The 23120-nt window shown below is 41.1% G+C and overlaps 3 protein-coding genes across 5 annotated transcripts in view; all 3 read right to left on the bottom strand.

Annotated features, from left to right (window-relative positions):
- Positions 1 to 27: 27 nt before the first annotated feature.
- LOC137184452 (glucose-6-phosphate 1-dehydrogenase-like) lies at positions 28 to 5026 on the bottom strand. Its single transcript, XM_067592135.1, has 12 exons — positions 4548 to 5026; positions 3762 to 3799; positions 3518 to 3626; positions 3181 to 3398; positions 2931 to 3089; positions 2386 to 2511; positions 2192 to 2285; positions 1898 to 2084; positions 1540 to 1775; positions 634 to 710; positions 447 to 539; positions 28 to 347 (listed from the first exon to the last, which is right to left on the bottom strand). Exons 1-12 carry the CDS (start codon positions 4674 to 4676, stop codon positions 257 to 259), a joined length of 1557 nt encoding a protein of 518 aa, XP_067448236.1. The 5' UTR covers positions 4677 to 5026; the 3' UTR covers positions 28 to 256.
- A 377-nt stretch (positions 5027 to 5403) lies between these two features.
- galnt6 (UDP-N-acetyl-alpha-D-galactosamine:polypeptide N-acetylgalactosaminyltransferase 6 (GalNAc-T6)) lies at positions 5404 to 12600 on the bottom strand. 3 transcript variants are annotated; one of them, XM_067592131.1, is made up of 12 exons: positions 12372 to 12600; positions 11438 to 11503; positions 10585 to 11089; positions 9875 to 10047; positions 8024 to 8173; positions 7364 to 7598; positions 7159 to 7276; positions 6866 to 7066; positions 6578 to 6709; positions 6377 to 6478; positions 6117 to 6275; positions 5404 to 6017 (listed from the first exon to the last, which is right to left on the bottom strand). In XM_067592131.1, exons 3-12 carry the CDS (start codon positions 11064 to 11066, stop codon positions 5904 to 5906), a joined length of 1866 nt encoding a protein of 621 aa, XP_067448232.1. In that variant the 5' UTR covers positions 11067 to 11089; positions 11438 to 11503; positions 12372 to 12600; the 3' UTR covers positions 5404 to 5903. The 3 variants fall into 3 exon arrangements, with proteins under 3 accessions (XP_067448232.1, XP_067448231.1, XP_067448234.1); XM_067592130.1 differs by lacking the exon at positions 11438 to 11503; XM_067592133.1 differs by lacking the exons at positions 11438 to 11503; positions 12372 to 12600 and adding an exon at positions 11192 to 11327.
- An 885-nt stretch (positions 12601 to 13485) lies between these two features.
- The window catches only part of LOC137184449 (adenylate cyclase type 6-like), a 33804-nt gene continuing 24169 nt past the window's right edge, over positions 13486 to 23120 (bottom strand). Inside the window, exons 13-23 of the mRNA XM_067592129.1 lie at positions 22939 to 23036; positions 22709 to 22796; positions 22448 to 22564; positions 21603 to 21752; positions 21266 to 21441; positions 20875 to 20907; positions 20631 to 20760; positions 20216 to 20479; positions 19772 to 19976; positions 18455 to 18579; positions 13486 to 15541 (exon numbers count right to left, since the gene is read on the bottom strand). Of these exons, the coding sequence (XP_067448230.1) occupies positions 15413 to 15541; positions 18455 to 18579; positions 19772 to 19976; positions 20216 to 20479; positions 20631 to 20760; positions 20875 to 20907; positions 21266 to 21441; positions 21603 to 21752; positions 22448 to 22564; positions 22709 to 22796; positions 22939 to 23036 (1515 nt within the window). The 3' untranslated portion in view covers positions 13486 to 15412. The remainder of the gene's footprint in view (positions 15542 to 18454; positions 18580 to 19771; positions 19977 to 20215; positions 20480 to 20630; positions 20761 to 20874; positions 20908 to 21265; positions 21442 to 21602; positions 21753 to 22447; positions 22565 to 22708; positions 22797 to 22938; positions 23037 to 23120) is intronic.

Genomic DNA, 23120 nt, shown 5'->3' with positions numbered 1-23120 from the left:
AAAAAACAAAAGAAAAATGTGCAGGCAGAAGAGTGAACAATGATTTATTTAGAAATTTCTAATTCACAGGTGAACAGTCATTTCAGTTTTCTGCAGTTATTTTAATTTTCACATTCATGGTGGTATTTTTTACATGCAGACAAAAATCAAACAATGATACAGCAGTGAAAGATTGCAGTAAAATTTATTGTTTGTGAACTTGCTTATGACAGTGTGTGTGTGTGTGTGTGTGTGTGTGTGTTTGAGACAGAAGGCATCAGGTTGTGTGGGGCTGCACCCACTTGTATGTTCCCTCATAGCTGAATCCCACCCTCTTCACAAGATCATCTGCCTCGTTTGGACCGCGACTGTGAACACAACAAAGGAAAGATTTGAGAAAAATGATCAATGTAAAGGAAAATGTGCATCATGTATTTATTTCTGTTTTATAAAAAAAACAGTTTTACCTTCCATATTTGTACGGGATGGGTTGTCTCTTCTCCCTCTCTATTTGGTGGAGGAGGGGGGTGAAAATCCTCCAGGCCTCCCGCAACTCATCACTGGGGCAGAAAAAAGAGGCAATTCAGATGAAAAAAAACACATTAAAACTAAATACTAAAACAATGACCTATGAGAGAAAATGGTACTACTAACCTGCGGACAAAGTGCATTTGATTTCCACAGAAAACGTCCAGTAACAGTCTCTCATAAGCATCTGGGAGCGTCACATTCTGACAGGGCGAGACAGCAGCCATTAAAAACTGCATGTATGCTTATTTCTGGTGCAATGATGTATCTTTATATGAGGGGAAAGGCAAACAACAATGAACTGTCTACTCTATTGCAATTATATCCAAAATAACATCAATCTTGATGAAAAAATGAAGCTTCACCTAGGTAGTATTTTTGTATCGAACTTTAAGATTTATTTTTTCCACCCTCTGTAGAAAAAGAATTACTGTGCTCCAGAAATGTCTGATACAGCATTATTTAATCTAGCACATGTTTTACTTGAAACCAAGAGAAAATCTGCAAAAACCTGTCACATAATTCTAGTGTTTGTTGTTTATGCAATTCCACTTGTTAGGTCTTGTTTGGATTGGATATTTTAATATAAAATACACAACAGTAATCAGACAACTATTAGGTTGTCTTTAGACTTTAGAGTTTTAACAACCTGTCTTAAGCCTGTTTGATGCATCTCTACACTTCTGCCCAGTTTTTAGTTTCTAACATTTACAGCATCACTATCACTGTGATACATTGAATATCTATCAAATACTTCCATGTATACTACATTAGCCAAATACGAAATACTTACAATTTCACCACAACAACTGGGTTTTGAGTAACGTAATATATGATGGTGTGTTGAGGATCAACATTTTATTATTCAAATAAAGTACCACAAACGTATGTCAAGAATCAAATGAAACTATCTCGGCACAAATAAAGTGATTTATGTTGATTCTAGAAAATTCTTGAATCAATGTACAAAAAAATAATATTCAAGACTGACAGTTGGACCTGAATGATTTGAGTTAAGTGAGCCTGTAGTACCTTGTATCTGCTCTTGTAAGTGAGGTCCAGCTCAGTCTCCTCTGGGCTGAGGTGAACCCCGGGTTTCTTGGTCCTCATCTTCAGGTAAATCGCTTCATCCGGCTGCACTCGCACCACCAGCTCGTTCCTCTGATAGCTCTGACCAAAGATATCACCTGGCACATCTGTGAACTGCAGACGCAATTCGGCCTTACGTTCGTTCAGAGCTTTACCACAACGCAGAACGAAAGGAACTCCTGGTGGAAGCGTGGAAAAACATGAGAGGGAGAAAATCAGAGGAGAGGTCATAAAATATTTACCAACAGAATTAAAATAGTTATTAAAAAAAGGAAAGATTAAAACATATCTTTTGCCTCACCATCCCATCTTTCATTATGGATGTAGAGCACTGCGGTGGCAAATGTTGGTGTGCAGGAGCTTTCTGGTACAGTGGGGTCATCAAGGTAACCCAGCTTGGACTGGCCCACCCCCTCAGGGTCCCCCACATACTGACCGAGCACCACATCTGACATAGTAAGAGGAGCTATAGACTTCAACACCTTCACCTGCAGCACGTCAAAAAACACAGAACAACAGGATTGCAATCACATGAAGACATAACAAATATCCACAAATGTCCTACTGTTTCCTACCATCCCATCATACGTCTTACCTTCTCATTCCTGACGTCGTCTGGGCTTGTGGAAGTAGGTTTTTCCATGGCAACCAAACAGAGCATCTGGAGGAGATGGTTTTGCATGACATCTCTAAATTAAGAGGAAAGAACCAGAATCAGGACAAGTAGAGGTTCTAGTGTAACAATAACATCTGGTGTTTTCACATTTATCTGAATGTTCTGTCTCTCACCGAATGATACCAAAGTTATCAAAGTATCCTCCACGTCCCTGAGTGCCGAAAGGCTCTTTGAAAGTGAGGACCACACAGGCCACACTGTCCCTGTTCCATATGGGCCCAAAGATGCGATTTCCAAATCTAGAAGTAAGAGAATAAAACAAAATCTTATCTATGACAACTTGCAGCTTTAAATCAGTAGTAAAGATATATTATAAATCCATTATAATTTTGTCATTCTGTTCTCCATACTGTATTTCTGTAATTTGACTTTTTTGTTCTATTATGTACAGACAACATCTATTGCATGCTTGTCCATCCTGGGAGAGAGATCCCTTCTCTGTTGCTCTTCCGGATGTTTCTTCTGTTTTTTTCCCCATTAAAGTTTTTTTTAGGGAGTTTTTTCTTATTCGAATCGAGAGTCTAAGGAGAGAGGATGTTGCATTGCTGTACAGATTGTAAAGCCCCCTGAGGCAAATTTGTGATTTGTGAGATTGGGCTATACAAATATAACTGACTTGACTTAAAGTGCTTGAAAATGTGTGTATGGGGCTTGCTACCTGAGCACCATGAGGTTCTGGACCATCTCTTTGCCCAGGTAGTGGTCTATGCGGTAGATCTGGTCCTCTGTGAACAGGGAGGACAGATGGGCTGACAGTTCCTGTGAGCTCTGGAGGTCACGACCAAAGGGCTTCTCAACAATGACCCTGTTCCAACCTCTGCCGCAAACACAGCTGATTAGAACTTTGTGATCAATAAAAACAAGTAAACCATTGTTTTTATGGACTTGTGAGTATAGTAGACACTGACTTGCAGCCCATGCAGTGGGCTCTGATGTTTGTGCTGATATTGTGGTAGACAGTGGGAGGAAGAGCCAGGTAGAAGAGTCGGTTGGCGTCCGCACCCCCAGGCAGAGACGACAGATGGGTGTTGAGCTGGGTGAAGGAGCTGCCATCATTGTACTTGCCACTCAAGTAGGAGTTCTTACTGAAGAAGGTTGATAGACACTCGCTTTCTTCATCAGTAACCTGAGAGGAAATGATAAAAACACAGTCCAACAGTCAACAATCCAACATATATTATATATTACATATATTACATTATAATCAACTAAACCTCCTCAGAACAAATACTTTAAATGTGCTACCTTCATATAAGGCAGGCATGCTGTCTTGATGTCCTCCACTGTCAAGTTGGACCGGGAAAAACCCACAAAGTATGTGTGTTCTGGGAGCAGGCCATCTCTGAATAACCACCTAGAGAAGGGAGTCAGTCAAAAGCAGCGATGCAGAACGCTGTCCAAGGTTCAAACCCCTAATAATACATAGTGACCAAACAACTTTAAGCAACTCTTTCTTCTACGGGTGAACGAGCAGTGAGTCTTTACTCACCATAAAGTTGGATAGATCTTCTTTTTTGCGAGATCTCCCTGTGAAAATAAAAAAAAATATGGAAGCAGATCTGATCACTGTGTCTGTAAAGAATCAATCAAGAGTCCAAAGAGTAAGTAAACTTTAAAAATAAGTGGTCACCGTGGTGTGGTGTCAGTGGATCTGTTGAGTGATGTGAGATAAAAACCAACCAGAGAGGCTTTCAAAGAACTTTGAACACACAGTCTTTGCAGCGCTCTGCAAACACCTGAGATTTCATGGACAAGTTAAATATACTACTGTTACTACTGTACTGTACTACTGACAAAAAGAGAAAACAACAAATAAGGATGACAGCTAAAAACTACATTTTGAAACTTGTGCTGGGCTCAAGACCAAAAGCAGGTCTGACCAAATGGTTTTGCTACAAAAATATCCCCTTCTTTCATTGCCTGACAAAGGAAAAAGTAGATGCAGCACATTTCAGTCAACATACGCTCATTCCCTGGCTTTCGTTCACCGATTACCACACTGCAATATTCTCATGTGAGGCTTTGTGTCAACTCTGTTGGGCCCCTGTCACTTCAAACCCTTTTCTCAACCGGTCTTTTGGAATTGAATAGAAGTAGCAAATTAGACATTTCCATAATAAATCAAGTAACAGATTTTTTTAAACAGGGGACTTTAGAGTCTGAAATAAACTGAACTGATTTCTAAAGAAGGGATATAGCATGGAAAATGTATGAGTTATCATTTTGAATTAGTCGACGTAGTAGTCATATTGTAAGAAGTTCAGACAGTACTCACAGAGGCTCCCAGGATGATGAATATGTGTGTGTTGGTATGACTCGACTGCTGCTCTCCATACAGCTCCCTCTTGAGCTGTCCAAACACCTCAGAGCGAGTCAAAGGTTCAGTACTCATCTTCTGGCTCATCTGCTCTCAGTCTGTCCCTACTGTGGCCATTTTCATTTCCCCTTATGGCTACATGACACGCACACACACAGAGTATGGTGAAATTCCTATTGTCATCATTGCCTTGCAGAAAAACTCAACGAGTTAATGCTGCCATCTATTGCTGCAAAGAAATAATGTCATTGCTCCCTCATGTCTTGTAATGTATATGACCTCTGCTCTCCAGCTCCTATAATCCAGCAGGTTGGGTGTACGCATGAGATCAAATATGCACATTCCATCAGATCAGGTTTGTCTGTCAGGACCTGGAAGAACTCCTGCCCTTTTCACTTCAACTCACATTTCAGGTCTATTCAGACAAGGCTGAAACAATTAGCAGGAATGCTTCTTGCCCCTGAACCACTCCTTGGATAAATGTTGCGCAAACTGTTAGTAGTGCATCTGACATGAAAGTCTTATGGCTTTGTTGCAGAGAGCTCTTATCTGTACATAACCTCTGGCATAGCATTTATCACAGGGTTGTAAAAAGAGTAATGAATGTGTGTCTATGCAGGCAACGTCATGCTTTGCTGGCTGATTTTAATAACTGTAGCTTCAGTAACCACAGCAGAGTCTGAGTTAATTATTCTTTCAGGATGTGGTGAACTTAGATAATGAAAACCGATGAAAACATTACAAAGCTTCTAGTGCTGATATATTATTAGTATTGTGACATATTGTGGTACAATTAACAAGAAATACTAAATGATCATTTATCTGACACAACAAAGTAGAATTTTTATTTAAAAAACAGAAATTTCTTACTCCATAGTAACATTTGTGCATAATTTCACATTTCAACATTAATTGTCAGACAAAAAAGTCACTAAACAGTGATTTTCCAGGTTGGAGTGTAAATAAATGCACTGAATTAAGATCAATGCAGTTCACAGCCGTTGTCCCACAATCAAGCTGCCACTCCTGAGTGCAAAGTCCACACTCTATCTGAAGATCCCAACCACCTTTAAACGTCTTTCCTGAGTTTTCATCATAAATAATTTAAAACAAGTTAAGGCCAACCCAAGCGTCTTCAACAAATGTGACTGTCTTTACTTTGTCCTCCATCTTTAACTGTCCGCTCAGTATGGCCAAATGCCTCAGACTCCATGGCCAAGTCCCACTGGATCAATGTTGAGGTGGCTCCCTGGAGCAAAGTGTGAGGAAGGGGACACAAGGTGCCACAGGTCACATGATGATCAGACTGGGAGGTCAGCTGAAGGACCAGTGCTGGAAGAGGTCAGCAGCATTACACTGGTCCATCTGAATAATGCTTCCTTGCAGCCGTAAACATTTCCCGCTGCTGGGATTCTTCAGAAGATTTTCCTGGAAAGTAACATCAGAGAAAAAGGTGAAACAATACAGAAGCCCGAATAAATATATCAATACATAACACTTGTTTATTCAGCATAAAATGCTACTCACCTCTGTAAAGATCCACTCCTGTTGTGGCGCCAAACTGGTGCCCTTCCCCTTCAGCTGGCATAGCTCGATCTTCAATGGCTCTTTTTGAGGTGTGGCATGAAGACACAGCTGCTTTCCAATATTGTGACGCAGCTCGTTATGAGATGTATACTCAAAGTACTAGAGGAGACAATCGTCCAATTAGATTCCCAATTGTCCCAGAGAGAACCAAATTACTTTCACTTCTAATCTTAATCAAGCATGAGTTAGAGTCATTGTACCTGGTTGCCTCCCATGTTGTGACACTGGTACATGATCACAGGTTTTCCTCCCTGGTTGTTCTCTCCAACATCCAGGCAGGTTTGAGATCCTGTGTTTTTAATCTGGTGCGAACATAGACACACAATAACAGTAAGATATGGCCACCAGTTTTACACAACATGTGCAATATCCACATACAGATGAAGGAAAACGTGACTCACTGCTCCAAATTTTACTGGAGTCAAGTCTGGAATGAAGGCCTCTGGGTAGACTGTGTTTAGGTACCAGGTGAAGTTCTTGCACTGCAGCCTCTCTCTCAGATTTATACGATCAGAGATGTCCCCGTACTTATGCTGTAACAGTGAACAGGGTCAACTCAAACTTTTAGAAGTGTGCTTTTCACCATCAAACCAGCAACTTACAACAACATTATCATATCGTGAACTTGTTGCAGCAGGGGGTCGTAAATGAATGGCATTTTATCGATGTGCAGTTAAGGTGACACTGACCTCCTTGGCCATAACTGCCGCATTCTTGTTGCGGCGATAGTAGATAGTCTTGTAGTCATCCATCCAGACCTCAGCCAGGCGCACCTGGTTGCGAGTAATGACCTCTGTGCCCTTGGGGAAGGTGTGTGGGCTCTTGGTGCGGAAGACGTGGCCCACCACAGAACACGGTATGATCTCCAGCTGACCACCACACTGCCACACCTGTAAATCACATTGGACACAGGGAGCAATTCAGACTGAGTTGATAATGACAGGACGGTTTATTAAGTAACATGTGGACTAAAGAGACTGACCCTGAATGACATCTCCACATTCTCACCGCCCCAAATCTCCATCTTGTCATCATATGTTCCAATGTGCTCAAAGTACTTTTTTGAGATTGAGAAGAGACCTCCGGCAAATGTCGGTGTCCTGAAATTTTCAAAAGGCAGACACAAAACCTTTAGGCACTTAAATGATTCAGCATGTCCTAAGTGAAACCAACACGATCCTTCTTACTTTACAGGGTAGGTTTCATCCTTCCGCAGCTTCTTTGCATCTTCAGGGATTGCCTCCCAGCCGAAAGTCAGGCTCCAGTCGAAGTTACCTCGGTTGTAAGCGCGGCTGGTGGCCACGGGCTTGTTGAACTTAAAGTTGTTGAGGTCAATGGTGGTGATCTCTGGACTAACCACAGCAGTGGGCTCTTCAACAATGCGGGCCAACAGGGGCTCAAGCCAACCGTGGAAACACTCACCTGAGAGGGGGAGGAAGGACAGAGATAACTTAACTCAACTCTGTTGCATAAAATGGATTTTCTGACACCATTTGGTTTCAGGTGTAAAGAGAGGTATAAATGGGGGAGATTTGGACTGCAAATTATTTACATAGAGGTAATGCTGTACAGTTAACCATGTACCAATCACAATCATGATTTTTGCTTAAAATTGATCAACTAACCACTCTCAGATGATTTATAGTGACATGTGAAAGTGAGGCTTTAAATGGTCTCAAAACATGTATAAATAATGGATGGCTGGACCATATTGCAGCAGTGCAAATATACACATTTTTAGAAAGAATGGAAATCAAAACATTAACTCCTAACACTGGCAGTACTATTGGCCTAATGAGCTTGTGTATCGTTGTTGCCGTTGTCGTTGTGTGTGTTCGTTTCCTCACAGTGTGCATCGAGAAAGGTGAGCACTTCGCCCTGAGCGACACTGGCGCCCAGTAGCCTAGCTGTGATGAGGCCCTTCCTCTCCAGCTGCCTCACTACTCGGACGATCTTCAGTTCACGAATGTATTCCTCCAGTTGAGTCTTCAGGTGCTCTGCAGGGAAAAAACAACATATTCTCTTATCTTGTCTTCGTGTAAAACAAACACTTGCTGCAGTGATGTACTCAGGTTACACCTTGCCAATCAATGTTGGGTGTAGTTACAGGTGTGACGGAGCACACGTATTACCACACCTAGTAAAAAACCTCAGAGTAATGGAGGAATGTTCAACCAGGAAGTGGCCAGTAAAACAAGTCTTATCAGCCTGGTATTTAATAATGCATCAAGCTTCCCCAGAGAAGAGAAAGTTAAGACATTTGTCATATTTACATCTGGGAGACCACTGCCAGAAGAAATACAAATCAAGTGGAAACGCTGCTCGTAAAACTGGGTCACATTTCCTTTCTAAGAGCATTTATGACCACAATGCATGCCATGCAAATACCAACCACATCTCAACGTTATGACAGAAAGCTGCTGCTCTGGAAGCAAAAAGGGAAGTTTGAGTACAGTAAGAAGCCTGTAAATACAGCTGACGGTATCAGCACATTGCTTTATACAAGATATCTTACTGACAAAGAGGATATTTCAGGCTCGGAGTTATTTCGATACCTGATTTACTCTGCATAGCTGGTCAGGCTTGTGTCAACGGTTATGTAACGTGTATTTTAGTTAGAACAGCTTATAAATAGAGAACTGCTAAATTATCATTAAGATATTAGAAGATGAAATTGTTTTTTGTTTTTTTTAAAAGGAATTCTACACTGACTCAAGTTAATTGCCTTTTGGTGAAGGAACTGACATGATGTTGCACCCAAAATATTAGTTGCCTGCACCACTGCTGTTGCTTGAAACAACAGCTTGCATTATGAGTAAAGACTGAAAAGAATGCTCCTTTTACTCATCTAAAAGTCAACAATTTCCTGTATTACAACAGACATTTATAGACAACTAGATGACGTTGCTGCTGTATGATTATACATGACATTTCCCAACAGTGAACTGTTATTTTCATAACATGTTGGACTGTAAAACACTTTCCTATGCAAAAAACATTTCAAAGCTGCACTCATACATCAACGATAGGCTTCTTTTATCAGAACTGTTCTGCCACTTTTGCCAACTTTCGCTGAGGTTAAGGTGCCTTTAAAGGTTTAGATGTTCTTCATCACTCTGTTGTCAAGTTGATGCTCACTGCTGCAACTGGCATTTCACTGGAAGCCAGCCTTGTTGACATACCGATGGTAAAAGGGTCATTCTCATTTATGACACTGTTGACTTTTCTCACATTAAGCTCAATATAAAACTCTTCTGCTATTTGTAAAAGGGCCGCTTGCCTGCTGCAGTGCTGCATGTACACTGCTAAAAATCCAAAGCTGACACAGTCCTGTGTAATCTTATCAAAGCTCTCGCCTAACTGGAATGCGGCTTTATTTATTAAGTAATTAATATATTACTTATAACTTAAGCTCCCACGAAATCATGTTATTTTTTCCATGTTGGTGCTCTACAGCTGTCACCTGCCTATTTAAGAAACAACCCAAAAGAGTTTCTCAGTGATTTTTGTTCATGTTGTTTAACAATGTCTCTTCACTGTAAAACATTTGTCCCTGACTAACTGCCTCATAAAGAGCAGAAATAACAGTGAACGATGTGATAAAACTGAACTCCTAGCCTCTCTAAGCAAAGTCTTTTCTCCTGTAAGTGAGTCCACGAGTACGTTTTGATGTTAGTGTGTGTTTCTATTTTTCCCACCTGCAACGCTGGCGTCATCTACCAGGATGATCTCTTTCAGCAGGATAGCGGGAGACGTGTGCAGGACGCTGTAGACCGTCCTGAGGAGGGTGGACCAAGCCTCATTATGGAAGACTATAATAACACTGGTGGTGGGCAGTGGGGGACAGCGACGAAACTTCCTGTCTACACACCTGGAAGATGTGAGTCATGTCAAAATGCAAAGAGAGACAGAGAGCGAGACAAAATTGCATGTGTGAGAGAGGCATATCTGATGAAACGAAAGTCATAGCGGGTGTTGCAAAGCCACATATAACAGACCACTTGCAGACATTCAAAGTCTACTCACTAGCACTTAGAATAGCATGATGTGCAAACAGTCATAGACAATCAGCTCATTTTAAACTCTGCAAAAAGAAATAGCTCGAGGCCTATCAGGGCTGTGACATGTTAAGCTGGACAAACATTTACAATGAAGTGGCTGCATTTGCAACACAGATAACATCTCAGTCTCAGTTATCCAGGATACTCCTATGCTATACTCACCTTTTGTGAGTCAGATTAGCTTTTTAACCATGTGTATTTCCAGGATAAAGGTGAGCTTAATATGAAAATGCAATGTAAATAATTTACTACCCTGAGCATGACTCCAACTGAAACACAGGATATTATCTGGCCCTGCTGTGTGCATGTCAGCATTATGTCAGATTATTCTGAGAACACGCTCTTACTCTGGAGGCCTTGTGTCATCCCCAAGACTACGGCTGAGCGAGATGCGGTCGCTGGCAAACTGGTTAAAACAGTGCCTTGTCATGCCCTCCTCCTTCTCCTTCTCCTCCTCTGGGGTCATATGGTCTTTCTGAAATGGCTTCCCATCAGCCCCGAAGGCTGCGGGGTCCTGCGGTGGTCTCTCCAGATGAGGCTTGAGCTCAGACTGACTGTAGAATCCAGTGGGGCAGTTGACGTTCTGGGTGGGCTGCTCCTGCACTGGTGGCTGCTGTGGAGCTCCAATCTGAAAGCCAATGTTGTTGACAGCCTCTCGAACCATGACCATCATCTTGTCCTTCTTGTCCACCAGCTCTTGAAACCAGGGGTCCCCCGCAGGTGAAGAGCCAACATCCCTCTGGAGAACCACCAGGATCACCATGAAGAGAGTCCCCCCAAGGAGCGCTAGTTTCAGGGGGGACATGCGCCGGCGTATGAACAAACGCATGTTTCAGAATCGGTGTTTCAAGGCTGTTAAACAGAAAAAAAACAGAATGAATTCCCCAGAAGCTCACTGAAAAACATTTCAACAAGAAATACTTCATTCAAAAAACACTCCTCTGTAACCCTCACCTGCCTTTACTTGCTAAACAGGCAGTGAGTTATTCCCGAAGCAAAGTAAAAGAGGACAAGCTCGAAAAAAATCCCTTGGACCGGTTTGTGCGTCTCTGTAAGTGTCATAGCAGCAGGTGATCTAACCGTCGTCACCCCTCCCTCCCTGTCTCTTTAGGAAACAGTCCCACAGGGCGGGTGCAGAGAAAAGGGAGGAGGAGAGAGTGAACAAACACACCACACCTCTCAGTAAACACCTGAATTCACCTGCTCTGGCCATAGTCCTCCAGGACCCACGTGGCAGCAAGTGGGTTGTGACAGCGCTGGCCCAACCTGAAACTCCCATACTGGTTAATCAGTGACACACAGCTTCTCGCTTTAGACACCTGCCCCAAAGACATCTCACCATTGATGATGAGCTGTCATCTACTACAGGAAGTTTGCTACTTGGAGCATGTTTCCTGTTATGTGAAACAGGATATCATTGCAATGTAGGACATATGCGTGTCCTTAGGTGATCACTGTTCAGAAAGAGACTTACTTGGTCATAATTAATTTACTCTATTCTCAAGCCAGCCTCCTTCATAATTGATTTCAGAGGACACTCTTTTGGTGTCCCAGAGAGGGAAACAACCACAGTCCACTTTGCAGCTGACTCTCCTAACCAGTTAGCCCAGTTTGTTGACATCACAGTTACACTACAGAAGAGGAGGAAGAAAAATATTCAACAGAGATAACCATCAACACAATATTATATAGGCGTTGAAATCTGGATTAACTTCCAAAGTTGCATTACAGTATGTGCAATCAGGCCAACTGACGTTACGAGATATTTCAGGAAGGAATGAGGATGCTTGTCAGGGCCTTTATTCTGTGAATTAAGCATATATTCATACTTCCTCAATGCTTAAAGTAACATCTACCACAAGAGGAAAAACTGAGGCCAGTAACAACAAGTAAGTTACTGAAAAGTAAAATGAAAACTAATTTGGCTAAACGCTGTTTATCGAAATGGAAGAGGAAGAGTTGAAAATACACTGCTTTCATTTAGTCTGTGTAGGCACATTCAAAGCTCTGACAGACATTAAATTATTATCTCTTTCTGCTGCTCTAGAAATCACATATTTGACAGATGAATTAGGCTGGCAGTCAGTCTCACAAGTGTAATGAGTTTCTCCTTCTCCAAAATGCCGTCACTCACCTAAAACTGACGAACACTTGCTGCTTATCTGTTCCGGTTGATTTGATTGTATATCTCTGCGTGTCTGTGCGGAAAGCCGCCAGATGAGCAGGTTGTAGACTTTCCTGTTTCCTAAACAGACTGGAGTTGAGCGCACCAAGATACAGCAGCTCCGTCGTGGCCTCCCGGCTTTCCCTTTGAAAGAGGACAGGTGCCATTTGTTGAAATGATTAGCGTGAGTGAGTCCCCTGCTGGCCGCGTGCGCCCTAAACATTTCCGTTCACAAAGCGAAAACAGGAGCACGAGACAAGTTCCTCATATGATACAGTCGGTACCAAAAAATGCATTTAACACTTCTTGTTTTTAAATTATTGTCATTGTCCATCATTAACTGATATATCCACCGTCCAAAAAGTACATTTAAATTACTGAAGAGATATAATACATACACATATAACCCATGTAAATATATAGGCCTATGTATGTAGGCTATGATACAAAAATCAGTGTACAAAACAAAAAAAAGTAACATGATATAGAGTGTTACAGGCACATTTACAAGTCTCTGTATCATGAGCCTATTATAGCAACATTAGTGCTTTTTCATCGGGGATTAGGAGGAATTTATGTCGCTTAATTAATGCTCAGCATAGAGTGCTGTAAGTGAACATGGCCATTACCGCAACACAAATTCATTATTCATGTGCAAGCAATTAAATACTCTCTCCTGTATCGCCCTCCTGAAACTGTAGACTGGTTTATTCAGAAAAGGAGAAGGAGGTGTTTCTCAGGTTACTGTCACAGGGAGAAATCTTGATTGCAGGCTGTTGATTGACATGAGGTCTAAATTAAAGGCAAACAAATACAACACCACTGAGCAGGCTAAGGTGTGTTGCAGAAATAAACTGCAGAGGAGGCTTTGTGAAAGACCAATGAATGAATTTGCTTTTGATGTGCAGTCCACTGTTGGGGTTTATAAGTGTTTGACTTTTCTAAAAGAGCAGTAATCATAAATGTGTTTCCTCCTCTGAGAGCTACCTCCAAAAAGGACAAATTGGAGGTAAGTGGTGCCCTGGTTCTCTTTTGTGAAATGAAAGATGCATCAACAGAAATAACAAACCAAGTGAACACAATCGATGCAAAAACAGCCATTTATTAATTTCTTATCCAAGGGGAAATGAATCAAATCAATCATTGCACTATTTCTTCAACTTGGACAGTTTTTTAAAGGAAAATGCAACAGTGTTTGGTTGACGTTTCATTGAAAGAGACAGACAGAAAGAGGGACAAGCGAAAGTGAGGATCTCTTTTGTGTAGCCTATTGAGGCAGGATTGTTTTTTAGGCTCACACAGAAAAACGTGAGCTCATCAACACCTGGTGTAGTAAATGTAAAATACACCCTCACTTTTCAGTAAATATGAAGTTCAGTCAATTTGACTTCTAGTACAATGGTTCAGCTCTTTTCTCAGTGCCAAACACAATATAAAGAGTGGTTTTCTTCAGTAGTAAATACTCATTATTACATACATTCATGTTATTATTGTTTTGAATGACTAATTTCGGGGGGTTACAAGCCTCCAGGTGCCAAACACAACCAGATAGTGTTAAATACTGTTGTGTAAAGTTTTCAATATTGATCCGTGAAGTACTCGGACCGTGGAACCACATAATCTCAAGGCAATACTTGTGAGCAGACGGACAGTTCCTGCATACAGTTCATCCTGAAGCTGTCAGGAAACCAGTTTACGCAGATCACACAACGTAACGCAGTCCAAGATATTCATTTCACAGGCTTTTGCTTCTTTAGGTTGGAATGAAATCAGTCAAAATCACAGTCCAGTAAAAGGCGCAGTAGACATTATTCTCTTCAAATGATCATTTGACACAAGAAATGCCAGGAATGGACACACAAGTCTGAAGAATAATATAAAACATGCCTTGCAGCAACCAGTTTGGCAAGAAAGCATTGTCATACAGTATCATAAAAACCTCACAGTGAAAAGTTACAGTATGCCCCTTTATAGATAAAGATCAGCATTCAGTTACATATGCTCACATAACCCACACACACACACACACACACACACACACGCACACACACACGCACACACACACACACACACACACACACACACACACACACACAAACACACACACTCATACATAAGGTACTCACACACACTTATAGAAAATGTTTCATAACAATTTAACAATCTTGCTTCAGTACCGTGATACTAACGCATCTGTTCTTCCTTCATTTCGTGCTTCTTGTTTTGGCTCGAACCAAAAATACATTGCAGGGAGTGAGTAATCAATCGTACATTTCAGTGAACCGCAAACAGCCTCGTGTCCAGACTGTGGCTAATTACAGGCTGGAAGAAACAAAGAAGGCCCTGATGAGAAACTCAGAAGTCCAAGCCAAGGTTGTTGTTTGTGTTTTTTCTATCTGCGTATGTATGTGTGTACTCCGTCATGAATAAGTCCACAAGAAAATAAGTGTTCGTCGCTATCAACGACAGTGACGTTACCGTGGCCTTTGCTGTCAAAAGACGAATAAATTACTTAAGATTACTGTACTTTTTGAACAGAATCATCAGTGTGTGTTTCATATCAAACATTTGTTCTTTGGTCATTTTCATCCTTCATGTTGTCCTTGCATATTTTTTTTATTAGTAACATAGTTGTGTTTTTTGTTTATATATATTTTCTTTTTTTTGTACAAGTTCATCACAAAAAATTCCTTCCGCATGAAAATAAATAACGACTCCGGATGAAATACTTGTACTATTGCTCATAAAACACAAGCATAGCCACTTCTGTCCTAAGGCAACTGGGCTTCGTGATCTCTCGAGCAGCTTGGGAAAAAGCCTTCAAACATGAACAATGTCCTACATGTGTGCATCTGAGTGCGTGACAACATACAGACGGGCCGAGCTCGCCTCTGTTGGCCGCCTTCTGTCCCCAGTGTGTTTGCACCGTGCTTCGGCTGACCACTCAGTCTATCTGCAGTCTCTGTGTCGTCAGTGCAGTGGGAGTCACGCTGCGGTCGGCCACTCTGTCGTTAACTGCCCGGGGGACCGCTGGTGAGGAAGTAAGTGGTCATCTCCCCCTTCCCCTTCACCTTGACAACACCTCGACAGTCCAGCTGATATCCGTTGTTGACCAGCACGTGGTACAAGTCTGTGGTCACCTAAGAGAGGACATGGACATTTGACACCCAGAATGTGAGACATTCAACCCTTCCTGGGAGAAACTGTGTCAGTCCCAGCTTCTCAGTGAATAAACTCCCTAAAGGACTACGATGGAGGCATAACATAAACAATAGAATATTAGATACAGCTGAGAGGTTCAAAAAGTAGTGGATTTCATATCATGTACTGCTGTTGAGTACAGCAGATCCACATATCAACATACAGTCTATGGCTGAAACAATTAAATGATAAGCTGTTTAATTATCAAAACAATTGGTTGACAACAACTTTGATAATCAGTTTACCATTTAAGTTATTTATCAAACAAAAATGTTGAGCATTCATTTGTTCCAGCTTCTCAAATGTGAGAATTTATACTTTACTCTTTATTGTTTTAAATTTAATATCACCTGGTTTTGAACTGTTAGTCAGACACAAGAAGCAATTTGAAGATCATCTCCACCTCTATAGGGACTTTATAGGGACAATTCGTTGATTAATCAACTTGTCAATTGACAGAATTAATCTGCAACAATTCTGAGAATTGATTAATTGTTACAGTTGTTTAATTAAGGAAAAAAGGCAAATACACTCTGGTTCTAGTGTCTCATATGTGAAGATTTGCTGCTTGTCTGTGTTGTATATTATTTTAAATTGAATATCTTTGAGTTCTGGACTGTTTTTTTGGACAAAACAAAACATTCAGCTTGGGTTCTCAAAACTTGTGATGGGCATTTTTCTGACATTTCAAAGACTAAATAACCGAAATAATCAGCAGACTAATTAACAACAGAAACAATCTTTAGTTGCAGCTCTAATATCTACATAATGTGTACTGCAAAGGGTATTATGACCTGCAGGAACACATACTGGACAACAGATGGCAGCATTGTTCTAACTGTAATCTTTCCTGCAGCCAATTACAGCAAGGCCAGCATCCTCCTAGTGGCACTGGCTGGTAGTGGCACCCTGTGGCACCTCAGTGGCAGCCTCTGGCACTGTCGGCAGTTGAAAGACTTGCTGTTAACTACCACATTTCCTGGTTTGTTTTCAGGACAGGTCAGTAGCTGTAAGTCTTTTAGGTTATTGAGCAACCATGTTCTACTTTTTTGTTTGTCATTCATTTTATGTAACTACTTCTGCCAAGAAGGTTATATGATTTCGCCCATTTTGAAATAAAAAGTTCATGGGGTAGAGAAAACAGGGAGGAAGACAAAAGGGGTACATACAGAGAGAGAGAGTTGACGGGAGGATCTTAAAGAGGTGTGATGGCTTGACTGAGCTGTGTTCAGACTTCACTAAAGTTATGAGGAAAACCCAGAACATGTTGGAATATCAACTTAAAGGCTTACTATGCAGGATTTGTCGGTTCATTTTTACATGAGTCTATGCATTGTTTTTTTAAGAAAATCCTGCACAGTGTATCTTTAACATTACTTTAACAACTAAATATGTGTAAACAAGATGGTGGATAGCAATTGAATAAAAATACACTAAACTTATGTTTGCTCAATTATGTTTAACCTTGAATCTACACAATTATGTTTACATAACACAATTTCACTCTTAAAATAATAGAACAGAGGATTTGTTTTTCATTATTGTAGCTGATTGTTGTAAATGACTATAAAAGTAGATATTAGTAAAGAGTGCATTATTGTTCCTTTTAATTTCAAAATTGGCAAAATCATAACCTCCTTGGCAGAAGTAATTACATAAAATGAACAAAAACCAAAAAAGTAGAACGTGGTAGGCTGCACCCTAGTTGACAGCGAGTCTTTCAACTGCCAACAGAGTGCCACAGGCTGCCACTGTGGTGCTCCAGGCTGCCACTACCAGCCAGTGCCACTAGGAGGATCCTGGGCTCTTTCAAATTTGGGGATTTGATTTTGGGGCAGAAAATCTCACTACCGCACCGAACTAAGCTGGTGTTTATCACACATTCCACATTCCAAAATGAGTGTTAACAATTGGCTACATATCCATGAATGAGGTGGTGAGTCAGACTGGTAGTCTTGTACTTAACTGACACGGACTGCTTCTCTGAGGAACACACTATGGCTGTTCACTGTGGTTAAGACTTTCCTCTTGAAGATGACAATAATGTGGTAGTTGAATAGCCTCTGCTGGGGATTCAAATTTAGCTTTCCGCCTTTCCGGAGGGACATTAGAGCACCATTTTGGCTAGGGAACAGCATGTCCGGTACTGACAGGGATTCTTGCTCAAGGGCACTTCTGCAGAACAGATGTATGGACCTGAAATTCTCCAGAGGGAGAGTCTCCCTTCTTATTGTGCCACGTTGCAGCCAAATAGCTAAATTAAACAGGAGTGCACTGACTGTGTCTGTAGCATTGGTATCAGCTCTGATACTTTCATACTGACCATAAGCAAATGAGTTGGGTTTCTTTCAGATACTAGAAACAATACTTTCCACTGTATGTGCTTTGGAATGATTAATATCTGTCAGTTAGAGGAAAGATGTCTGCTGGGAACTTTTTTTCACAAAGCAGACGATAAAAATAGAGAGCTTAAAATAAAATTTCATAATAATGACTAATGGTAACAGGGAGTGACTAATTTCATAAAGTGTGCCTTCCATTTCACTGCATTTACAGGTACTCATTTGGTATTTTGTAGAGTTGAAATAATTAGAAGATTGAATAAAAAAATGTGCATTTTTAAAAACTATTTTCTGACATTTTATAGTCAAAACAATTAATTGAATAATCAAGAAAATAATTGACTGATTATTCAATGATAAAAATAAACATTATTTTCTATAGTATTTGGTACTGAGATCTTTTCAGAAATAATAGTAGCATGCAACTCTAACAATAATTAGATGCAAATGCAAAATACTTTTGTGATCAAAGTTACAAACTGCTGAGGATGTCCGTGTGCAGTACTGTACCTGGATGTAGTCTGGTACTCCTGTGCTGTCCATCCGGCTGGCCACATTGACTGTGTTCCCCCAGATGTCATACTGGGGTTTCCTGGCTCCAATCACTCCTGCTACCACCGGTCCCATGTTTAGCCCTGAGAACAAATAAACAGGCTGTGTTATTTCATATCAGTTACACAATTCAATTTTAACTCAATTATAATGCTGTTTCAAAGAAAGTAGATCACTGTAGTTCTTGTTCAAGGAAACAAATACCAATCAAAAACAATATTATTCGATTACTAGTGCAGTGCCTGTTCAAAACGTACCTGTTCGGAACTTGCCGATTGCTTATTATTTCTCTAGAACCGCATATGTATGTATCAATTGACAAACGTATCTATTATTAAATCCAGACAGAAACTTCAGCAGTGAGACTAAACAGGGTTGAACTGTGGAAGCAGTTTACGGTCTTCCATCGGTTGATTCTGCTGCCAATCAAATGTGTCTGGGCTCCTATTAGCTAGTTTTACCACTTTTTTCTCCTGTGTATGCCCGTTCTTCTCTCTCAGACAGTTTAACTGAGAGGGGCATGTGCCTTTGTCCTACTCAGCAAGTCAGAGCCCAGAAGCTCCGCCCCGCTGTAATATGACGGTGTTTATATCAAACAGCCCCCACTGCACTCAGACAAGGAGCTGAGTGGCCCGCTGTTTGCTTGTTTATTTTAAGTTTATTAATATTGAACACATTGTGTGTCCAAATTGCACCAAATTCAACACTGCACATCGTTGGGTCCCCAGCAATACACCCGCCAAGTGTGAAGTCAATCGGATGAACAGTTCTCGAGATATGTGAAGGTCACACATACAGACAGACAGAGATTCCTTGCTTTTCAGGTAGATGAACTGCATTACCCATTCAAAACATGTCTGAGATATCCTGCAGTAAGTCTTGAACGTACATGCCAGGTTTCGTTCACACTACACAGTTCAATAGTAGAGCTTAAGTCTCTTAAATGTTTTCAAGTGATTAACACTATGGATGTAATCCCACCTCTGACCACAATGTGGGCTGCAATGCTCGTTGATTCCGCATGCAGAAGAACAAGAAGCAATGTCGTTTATGAGGTATTTTTATATATTTCTCAAGAACCGCTCATCCAAAGAACTTCACACTCGACACTGCACTTCCTTAGGTCCCCAGCAATACATCCACCAGGATTGAAGTAGATTGGATAAACAGTTTTCAAAATATGCAAAGGACAAACATACATAGAGACAGAAAGAGATCCCTTGCTTTATATAGAGAGATGCTTCAAGACCAATCTCTGCTACCTTCCAGGCTTACCTATCTTCATCTGGAAGTTGTTGAAGGAGTGCTCATTGATGTATTTCATCTGCTCCCTAAGCCTCATAGCATAGTCTGCTAGAGCTAGGATGTGTGAGCGGCCCTCTTTGTCATAAGTTGAGTCATTGAGGCCGGATGCTGCCATGTAGGTGGAGCCAATGGTCTTGATTTTCTCCAGCTGTCGGAACCTCTCTTCACTGATGATCTAGAGAAGAGTAATCAACAGTGTGTAAGAAGATGAAAGGAGACAAGCACAAGCAGCACTTCAGCTCTAGGTCAACAGCTTACTAAGTGGCAGAACAACAAAAACAACCAGGAAAAGGTGATTGTAAGCTGCACAAAATAAATATCTAATTGAGCCATCTGACAACATATCTAATAAATGTTTCCTATACTTATTTAATTTGCATTCATCTTTTTCCCCTATATTTTTCCTCTCCTCACCTCGTCAAAATCTGCGATGATCTCGTTGAGCAGCCTGAGACACTCCACTCCCTCATTGTTAGCCTCCAGCTCCACATAAAACTCAGAGAAGTTGCTGATGGAGGCAAACATGACAGCAACGCACTCACACGACTGGTAGTAGAGCTCGTCATTCCGCCTCTCACGTGCAAGAAAGTGGGCGGCTACATCTTTGGGCAGGATGTTGTGGAGCAGGCGGCGGTTGTATGCCTGCAGCTCCTCCATCTCCTCCTTCTCCTCTGTGGCCTGAGGAGGGACAGGGAGACATGTGGTTGCTTAGTCTCACAGTCAGGTGACTGAATTCCTGAAGTACTCACAGCTAGTTGATGTTGGTGAGTTACATAGTAGTAGTAGATTCTACTTATCCTTATTTTACACATAAAACATTTCTTTTTACCTGCAGTTTCCAGAGGAAGTCAAGGCGTGCTGTGGACTCCACCTGCTGGCCGTGCAAGTAGAGAGCCAAGACAAACACGGTCAGAATAACAGGGGTCATGACCTTTAGGGGTAGCTTGGACATTGTCTCGCTGAAGAAGAAAAGAGGAGTTGACAAGAGTCATGAATGAGTATTTTGCATGGAAGTAAAAATGTACAAAACCCAACAGATGCCAAGACATACAGAACAAGTGAAAACTACTTACCACCCATCACCAGTTGAAATATTGAAACCAGGTCTGGAAAACAGAGAAGAAAAAGGCATGTCTACTGTAAGTACCATATGAGTCACTGAACTACTAGGCAGTACAAAACATAAAATAATGCAACTTATTGTTGTAGGGAATCATTAACAGGTGATAATTGCCTGTTTAAAAATATTAGAACATATTAAAAAAATGGGACGTAACATGAAAGTAGGTCTTTTACAATCTAAACCTTATCATGAAAAAGTAGACCATGTCCAATCTGAACCACAGTATTGTGACACGGGAGCTGGAACTATTCAGGTTGAAAATTGGGAAAGAGTGAGTGTATGCATTTGTGTGTGTGTGTGTGTGTGTGTGTGTGTGTGTGTGTTCCTGGCAGGGGACTCACAGGGTGTTGGCAGTGACCAGCAGGTCTGCGTTGTCAAACAGGGCCACCTGAGGCCACTCCACTAGCAGGAGGAAAGTGAGCTGGATGAGCAGCATCAGAGCCAGCTTCCCTATGCTGCTGATGTGGAGGAACACAGAGCAGGCCAGCAGGGTCAGCAGTACGCTGTAGCTGAAATACTGCAGCAAAGGAAGAGGAGGAAGGTTTAGGTGGATATTCAAACATACTTTCTGTGCACACAGAAAAACACAAGCACATACTGTAGGCATGCACCTGTGCATTTGCGTGAATACACAGATAACACTAACAGACACACATGCTAAAATGTTATGGTACTGACCTCAGGGAAATGGCAGGTCATGGCCTGGCTAGAAAACAGAGTCAAGCAGTCCTCTGATATCTTGGTCAAGTTGTGCAGCAGGCAGGGATCCATTGTTGTGTTCAGCTCGTTGGCCATGCAGTCCTCCAGTTTCTCTCTGCTGCAGGTAAACTGGCAGGAAAGGAGGAAACAATCATTAAACAGTCAGCCAATAAAGGAGAAATAGGAAGGAGATAAACCCAAATGTTATGCTGAAACAAAAAGCTGCACTTATAAAACTTAATACACATAATGTGTATATGTTTAATCTGTACAAAAAAGTGTACAAATGACAAGTTGTGGTTTTAGGAGAGCCAAGAGAGTGGTAGTTTAGCTTAGCTTAGCATAAAGACTAGAATAATTATCATAAAAAGCATACAAACATGAAAGTTATATAAATCTTCTCATCAAACTCAAAGTGAGTAAGTATGTTTCCCAAAGTGTCAAACTATTCCTCTAATCCACATATACACAATGCTAAATAGGTCTATGTAACGTTGGTAAACATGGAAAAATATGATGGTTAAAAATAGAATGAACCCCATCTGTCACAGTGACAGATTATGATTAATTACAGCTCAGCCCCTAATTATAGCATCCACCCTCAGGCGAATTGGTCTAATTTTAAAAATGCCAAGATGGTGCATAATTTCTTCAAATGTCTTGAAAATCTGATGATGTGCCTGATGGATTAATGGAAGGACAGACAAATTAAAGGGGCAGACACATAGCCCTTCCCTAATTTTACTGTGTGGAACAATCTGAAACAACACATTACGAGTCACAACTGTTACATGGTACAACAATGACAAAGCAAATAGCCCTACCATGTTAGCAAAAGAAGAGATGAAGAGGAGGAGGATGGTCAAGACGCCCACCAGTGTGCTATTTGCACGAGACTGGACTATTTTCTTGGTTACAGTCTGCAAGGCAGCTGGGAAGAGCTTATATACAGACAGCAAGAAGAAGATCAGATAAGAGAGAGTTAATACCATTAGTGATGCCGGCTGAAGACATGTGATAATGACTCTTATCTAAAGATATATGCAGGAGAAACCATATGAGTTGCGAGGACCTTTGTTCCTTACTTTGATGCAGGAGTAGATGGCACAGATGAAGAGGATGTTGGCAAGGATGATGAAGACGCTGATGTATAGTCCAAGCATAAGTGTTGTTCTGTGGAAGAGAAGAAAACAGGCTAATTAGGATGTATAACTCTCATTAATTCGTCATAAACTAATCAAGACCACATTTCCTGTCTGCAATTCAGTATAACTGAGAAAATGGGAGAGGCAAGTTATTGAAGAGACTTACTTACTTTGGGAAAATGATCATCTGAATGAAACAGATACAACAGAAAACAAGGAGTGTGCAGGCCACATATCCCCCAAAACGATCATCAACCTTTTTGGAGTACTGAAAATAGAAAATCAATGAGAAATAAGTTGCTTTGTAGCTCAATTAGTGAGAAAATAATCATTTCAGTTTATTTTACAAGGA

Source organism: Thunnus thynnus, chromosome 6, assembly GCF_963924715.1.
Source record: "Thunnus thynnus chromosome 6, fThuThy2.1, whole genome shotgun sequence".
In the NCBI taxonomy this organism is placed as follows: domain Eukaryota; kingdom Metazoa; phylum Chordata; class Actinopteri; order Scombriformes; family Scombridae; genus Thunnus; species Thunnus thynnus.
The sequence above is the reverse complement of the archived record's forward strand: the minus strand, read 5'-3'. Positions and strand labels throughout refer to the sequence as shown.

Bases quoted from the DNA above. Each gene is read 5' to 3' on its own strand.
- LOC137184452 (XM_067592135.1), bottom strand. From the start codon at position 4,676: ATGAGCCAGAAGATGAGTACTGAACCTTTGACTCGCTCTGAGGTGTTT. The intron at 3,399-3,517 runs GTAGCACATTTA...ATTTCCTCTCAG, and splicing joins CATGCCTGCCTTATATGAAG to GTTACTGATGAAGAAAGCGA. The intron at 348-446 runs GTAAAACTGTTT...TTGTGTTCACAG, and splicing joins ATCCCGTACAAATATGGAAG to TCGCGGTCCAAACGAGGCAG.
- galnt6 (XM_067592131.1), bottom strand. From the start codon at position 11,066: ATGCGTTTGTTCATACGCCGGCGCATGTCCCCCCTGAAACTAGCGCTC. The intron at 8,174-9,874 runs GTGGGAAAAATA...TTTTCCCTGCAG, and splicing joins AGATGACGCCAGCGTTGCAG to AGCACCTGAAGACTCAACTG. The intron at 6,710-6,865 runs GTCAGTGTCACC...TCACTGTTACAG, and splicing joins CGGCAGTTATGGCCAAGGAG to CATAAGTACGGGGACATCTC.